At 37.0% G+C, this 7,164-nt stretch overlaps 1 protein-coding gene across 1 annotated transcript; it reads right to left on the reverse strand.

The window, feature by feature from the left end:
• Positions 1 to 4,968: 4,968 nt before the first annotated feature.
• LOC105532611 (ubiquitin-conjugating enzyme E2 L3-like) lies at positions 4,969 to 5,637 on the reverse strand. Its single transcript, XM_011970789.1, has 2 exons — positions 5,611 to 5,637; positions 4,969 to 5,514 (listed from the first exon to the last, which is right to left on the reverse strand). The coding sequence occupies exons 1-2, from the start codon at positions 5,635 to 5,637 to the stop codon at positions 5,173 to 5,175; spliced, it is 369 nt and encodes a 122-aa protein (XP_011826179.1). The 3' UTR covers positions 4,969 to 5,172.
• Between the last annotated feature and the right edge of the window lie 1,527 nt (positions 5,638 to 7,164).

A 7,164-nucleotide genomic window follows, 5' to 3' on the forward strand; every position in this document is an offset into this window, starting at 1 on the left:
ATGGGTGCTGATGAGTTGATGGGTGCAGCACACCAACATGGCACAAGTATACATATGTAACAAACCTGCACGTTATGCACATGTACCCTAGAACTTAAAATATAATAATAATAATAAAAAAGACAACACATTCCCAGAATCAAAAGGTCAACAGGAATTAAACACCTATGCTGATAAAGGACAGATCACCAAGGACTCTGGGTTTTGAAAAAATCTCAGATAATGTAGCATATTGAAAGATACTCAGTGGATCTGTTTTTCTTGGAAGCAAATAACTCACCGTGTTTTTATACAATATCTGCTACTCCCAGTCCCCATCAACCAGACCTCATTCAACAAAACACCTTTTATATAGCATTTATCAATTTATTTCTCATATAATGTTTTTAGATAAGCACAATAAATAGCTAAAAAGAAAAAAAAAAGCATCTGTGCATGTCCTTCACTCACTTTTTAAAGGGGTTGTTTGTTTTTTTCTTGTAAGTTTAAGTTTCTTATAGATGCTGGATGTTAGAACTTTGTCAGTTACACAGTTTGCAAATATTTTCATCTGTTCTGTAAGTTGTCTGTTTACTCTGTTGATAGTTTATTTTGCTGTGCAGAAGCTCTTTAGTTTAATTAGATCCCAATGGTCAATTTTTGCTTTTTTCATAATTTTTTTTTTTGTCTTTGTCATGAAATCTTTACCTGATCCTATGTCCAGCATGGTATAACGTAGATTGTCTTCCAGGGTTTTTAAAGTTTGGGGTTTTACATTTAAGTCTTTAATCCATCTTAGGTTGATATTTGTGTATGGTGTAAGAAAAAGGTTCAACTTCAATCTTTTGCATATGGCTAGCCAGTTATCCTAGCACCATTTATTGAATAGGCAGTCCTTTCTTCATTGCTTGTTTTTGTCAGCTTTGTTGAAGACCAGATACTGGTAGGTGTGCAGTCTTATTTCTAGGCTTTCTATTCTGTTCCATTGGTCTGTATGCCTGTTTTCGTACTAGTACCATGCTGTTTTGTTTACCATAGCCTTGTAGTATAGTTTGAAGTTAGGTAACATCATACCTCCAGCTTTGTTCTTTTTGCTTAAGATTGCCTTGGCTCACAGGTATACCTATGTAACAAACATGTACATCCTGCACAGGTACCCCAAAACTTAAAATAAAAGTTGAAAAAAGAAAGGTTGTCTTGCCTATTGGGGTTCTTTTTTGTTCCATATGAATTTTAAAATAGTTGTTACTAGTTCTGTGAAGAATGTTGTTGGTAGTTTGATAAGAATAGCATTGAATCTATAAATTGTTTTGGGAAGTATAGCCATTTTAATGATATTGATTCTCCCTATTTATGAGCATGGGATGTTTTTCCATTTGTTTGTGTCTTCTCTGATTTCTGTGGGCAGTATTTGTAATTCCCATTGTAGAGATTTTTTTATCTCCCTCGTTAGCTGTATTCATAGGTATTTTATTCTTTTTGTGGCAATTGTGAATGGAGTTGCTTTCCTATGTGGCTCTCAGTTTGGCTGTTGTTGGTCTACAGGAATGCTAGTGATTTTTGTACATAGATTTTTCTATCGTGCAAATTTGATAAAGTTGTTTATCAGCTGGAGGAGCTTTGGGCCAAAACTCTAGGGTGTTCTAGATATAGAATCATGTCATCTATGAAGAGAAATAATTTGACTTCTTGTCTTCCTATTTGGATGCCCTTTATTTCTTACTCTTGTCTGATTGCTCTGGCTAAGCCTTTCAATACTATGTTGAACAGGAGTGGTGAGAGAGGGCATTCTTGTCTTGTGCCGGTAGTCAAGAGGAATGCTTCCAGTTTTTGCCCATTCAGTATGATGTTGACTGTGGGTTTGTCATAGACGGCTCCTATTATTTTGAGGTAAGTTTCTTGAATACCCAGTTTATTGAGAGTTTTTAACATGAAGTGGTCCTGAATTTTACCAAAAGCCTTTTCTGTGCCTATTGAGATAATCATGTGATTTTTGTCTTTAGTTCTGTTTATGTGATGAATCTTATTTATTGATTTGCAGATGTTGAACCAACATTCTATCCCAGGGATGAGGCCTGCTTTATCATGGTGCTTTAGCTTTTTGATGTGCTTCTGGATGTCGTTTGCAAGTATTTTGTTGAGAATGTTTACATCAAAAGGATATGAACAGACACTTCTCAAAAGAAGACATTTATGCAATAAACAGACACATGAAAAAATGCTCAATGTCACTGGTCATCAGAGAAATGCAAATCAAAACCACAATGAGATACCATCTCATACCAGTGAGAATGGCAATCATTTAAAACTTAAAGTATAATAAAAAGAAAAAAAGAATGGCAATCATTAAAAAGTTAGGAAACAACAGATGCTGGAGAGGATGTGGATAAATAGGAACACTTTTACACTCTTGGTGGGAGCGTAAACTAGTTCAACCATTGTGAAAGACAGTGTCACGGTTCCTCAAGGATCTAGAACTAGAAATACCATTTGACCCAGCCATCCCATTACTGGGTGTATGCCCAAAGGATTATGAATCATGCTACTATAAAGACACATGCACACATATGTTTATAGTGACATTATTCACAACAGCAAAGGCTTGGAACCAAGCCAAATATCCATCAATGATAGACTGGATTAAGAAAATGTGGCACATATACACCATGGAATACTATGTAGCCATAAAAAAGGATGAATTAATGTCCTTTGTGGGGACATGGATGAAGCTGGAAACCATCATTCTGAGCAAACTATCACAAGAACAGAAAACCAAACACTGCATGTTCTCACTCATAGGTGGGAATTAAACAATGAGAACACCTAGACACAGGACAGGGAACATCTCACACTGGGGCCTGTCGTGAGTGGGGGTCTGGGGAAGGGATAGCATTAGGAGAAATACTTAATGTAAATGTAAATGACAAGTTAATGGGTGCAGCAAACTAACATAGTACATGTATACCTATATAACAAACCTGCATATTGTGCACATGTACCCTAGAACTTAAAGTATAATTTTAAAAAAAAAAAAAAGAATACAGGATTGGCTTGTTTTTTTGTTTTGTTTTGTTTTTTGTTTTTTTGGGGTTTTTTTGACAGAGTCTTGCTCAGTCTCCCAGACTGGAGTGCAGTGGCACGATCTCAGTTCACTGCAACCTCCACCTCCTGGGCTCAAGCGATTCTCTGGCCTCAGCCTCTCCAGTAACTGAGATTACAGGCGCACACCACCACACACCCAGCTAATTTTTGTATTTCTTAGTAGAGACGGGATTTCACTATGTTGGCCAGGCTGGTCTTGAACTGCTGACCTCATGATTCACCCACCTCGGCCTCCCAAAGTGCAGGGATTACAGGTGTGAGCCACTGTGCCCGGCTGATGGACCTGTATTACTACTATTACTATTATTCTTATATCCATTTCACAAATGTGGAAATGGAGCCTCAAAGAAGTTATGCATGTTGCCAAAAATTGACTAATAACTGACCCTGAATTTGGACATAAACCTATCAACTCCAAGCCCGCAAATGCTCTGTGGAGTGCTCTACTCTGAGTTAAAAGGACACTTTCCTAGACCATATGGGAGCAGAAGTCCTCAGTTCTTTCATGTTCTTTCATCCAATTCTATCAATGGGACAGTTGTTCTACCATAGCCAAATCGCTAACAGAGCATTGATTCTTCATTTTAGCTATTGGGAGTGCTCTAACTGCTCGCTGAATTTTTCAATGTACTTCCATACAATGGGTGAGTTTTGGGGAGAATAACGAAATGTGAAGCAGCTACAGAGAGGTGATGTCACCTAATGGAATATGTCCTATGTTAGTTCTCCCAACTTGGATTATAGGCCCCCATCACACCTCCCAATTGTTAACTAAATAGCAGAGACTCTTGGCAAGTCACTTAACCTCTCTGTGCTTCTAATAATAACTACAATAAAGCCAGTATCACCTGAAAAAAAAAATGCTTAACATAATTTAACCATTACTGAAATTCAAATAGGGAGACAACATTTCACAGCCACTAGGATTGCTGGTGTGAAAGTTAATTATTCAAATTGAGTCATTCTTGTCATACCCAAATAAATCAGTCAAGGGGCCACAGGGAAAAAGCCCTGGGAGCTCATAGCACCTGATCCAAAAATTAAATCTTCTATAAGCCCAGCTGCTGAAATGGCCTGCTGTAACCCCAAGACCAACTTTACCTAGCAGCTTCTGAAACAACCTGCTGGGACCCTAACACTGGTTTTACTTACCACCATCACTCACTAATCAGAGCTAGCAAGAAGCTTGCTATCTCCCAAAAGCTTCTCTAGTGTGAACGAACTTTCTTTCAAAACAATAAAGAGTATGTCTTTTTCTAATAACATTTCCAACATTCTCTTTGGGACATACTGAGGACAACTTGGTCTGTGTGTATGCCCTAAATTGCTTTCCAAATAAAACATTTTAAATGTAAAAAAAAAAAAAAAAAGATGGCATCAACGTTAATCAAATATATTGGCCTGAAGTTTTTTGTTTTTGTTTTTGTTGTGCCTCTGCCAGGTTTTGGTATCAAGATGATGCTGGCTCCATAGAACACGTTGAAAAGGAGTTACTCCTTCTTAATGTTTTGAAATAGTTTCTGTATGAATTGTACCAGCTTTTCTTTGTACACCTGGTAGAATCTGGCTGTGAATCCATCAGGCCCCAAGTGTTTTTCTTAGTAGGCTATTTATTACTGATTTAATTTTGGAGCTTGTTATTGGTCTTTTCAGGAAATTTATTTCTACCTGGCTCAGTCCTTGGACAGTGTATGCGTTTGGGAATTTATTCATCTCCTTTGGATTTTCTAGTTTGTGATAGTAGAGGCATTCATAGTAGTTTATAACGGTTGTCTTTTTTTTTTTCTTTTTGAAGGGATAAGTAGTATCATTTTTATTAAACATTTCTAATTCTGTTTATTTGAATCTTCTCTCTTTTCTTTTTTATTTTTTTTATTTTTTATTTTTTAGAACATCTTAAATTTTTAATCCTTTCTTTACAGGTTACCTAGACCACTTTTGATTAAGAAAACTGTAGAAAGTTAATAACTGCCACAAGCGAACGCCAGGCGGTGGCACGTGTCAATTTCCACAGAGTCCTGCTTTGCAGGGTGTCTGAATGCACTGCACGGGGCCTCTGCTCACACTTGCTGGAACCAATCGTGGCAGATTTTAGTCCACAAGTCGCTTTTCCCCATATTTCTTTGTAAACTCTTCAGCATTCTTACAGAATTTTTTACGGTCCTTAGAGTATTCTTCAGCAAGGTCAGCCCGAAGCGGGTACTCGGGCTGGGGGTCATTCACCAGTGCTATGAGGGACTGGATTACTTGGTCGGTTTTGGTTGCTGGCTTCCAGTTTTCAGCGCTAATTACTGGCAGACAGACCTGCCCCTTTTCGTCAATGTTCGGGTGATAGATCTTTGTTTTAAATGTGATCTTCGGTGGTTTGAATGGGTACTCTGCTGGAAAGTTGATTTCGATTCTGAAGGCCCCCTTATCATACGGAGGGTTGTCAGGAACAATAAGCCCTTACCAAGTCAATAAATTAGCTTCATCAACCTGGATGTTACGGAAGTTTTTCATCCCACATTTGCGGATTTCTTCAAGCTCCTTCATCAGCCTCCTGCTGGCCGCCATCTTGGATTTGGTTCTCTTTTTTTTTTTTTATTAGTCTAGCTAGTGGACTAATTTATTAAATTTTTCAAAAAACCAACTCTTGGATTTATTGATCTTTTGAACTCTTTTTCATGTCTTGATTTTCTTCAGTTCAGCTCTGATTTTGATTTGTTTTTATCTGCTGGTAGCTTTGCAGTTGATTTATTCCTGCTTCTCTAATTATTTTAGTTGTGAAGTTAGGTTGTTAATCTGAAATCTTTCTAACTTTTGATGTGGGCATTTAATACTATAAATTTTCCTCTTAACACGCCTTACCTGTGTCTCACACATTCTGATATTTTGAATCTTTGTTTTCATGATTTTAAAAGAACTTCTTGATTTCTACCTTAATTTCATTATTTACCCAAAAATCATTCAGGAGTATGTTGCTTAATTTCCATGTAATTGCAGTTTTGAGCAATTTTCATAGTCACGACTTCTATTGTTAATAGTATGTTTGGCATGATTTTAGTTCTTTTATGTCTGTTGGGGATTGTTTTCTGTCTAATTATGTGTCAATATTAGAATATGTGCCACGTGGCAATGGAAAGAATGTATATTTTGTTGATTTGGGATGGAGAGTTCTGTAAAGGCCAATTAGATCCATTTGGTTTAATGTTAAGCTCAGGTCCTGAATATCTTTGTTAATTTTCTGCCTCTATAATCTGTCTAATATTGTCAGTGGAGAGTTGAAGTATTCCACTATTATTGTGTGGGAGTCTACGTCTCTTTGTTTCTTGGTAGGTCTCTAAGAACTTGCTCTGTGAATCTGATTGTTGCTGTGTTGAGTTCACATGTATTTAGAATAGTTAGGTCTTCTTGCTGAATTGAACCCTTTATCATTATGTAATGCCTTTGTCTTTTCCGTCTTTTTTGATCTTTGTTGGTTTTAAATCTCTTTAGTCTGAAATTAGAACTTTAGCCCCTGCTTTCTTTTGTTTTCCATTTGCTTAGTATATTTCCTTTCATCTCTTTAATTTGAGCCTATGAATGTCATGATGTGTGACATGGGTCTTTTGAGGACAGTATATCATTGAGTCTTTCTTTTGTATCCAGCTTTCCACTCTGTACATTCTAAGTGGGGCATTTAGTCCACATGCATTGCAGTTTAGTATTGGTAGATATGAATCTGTTCCTGTCATTGTGTTGTTAGCTGGTTTTTATGTTGGCTTGTTTGTGTGGTTGCTTAACAGTGACACTGGTCCATGTGTTTAAGTGCGTTTTTGTATTAGCTGATAGCAGTCTTTCCTTTCTATATTTAGTGCTCCTTTCAAGATCTCTTGTAAGGTATGTCTGATGTAAGATATTGCTTATCTGAAAATGATCTTAGTTCTTCTTCACATAGGAAACTTAGTTTGATTAGATATAAAATTCTTGGCTGAAAATTTTTTTCTTTAGGAATGTTGAATATAGGCCCCAATCTCTTCTGGCTTATAGGGTTTCCACTGAGAGGTCCACTGTTAGCCTGATAGGGCTTCCTTTGTAGGTGACTTGCCTTTTGTCTCTAGA

Source organism: Mandrillus leucophaeus, unplaced genomic scaffold (genome assembly GCF_000951045.1).
Source record: "Mandrillus leucophaeus isolate KB7577 unplaced genomic scaffold, Mleu.le_1.0 Scaffold972, whole genome shotgun sequence".
NCBI lineage: Eukaryota > Metazoa > Chordata > Mammalia > Primates > Cercopithecidae > Mandrillus > Mandrillus leucophaeus.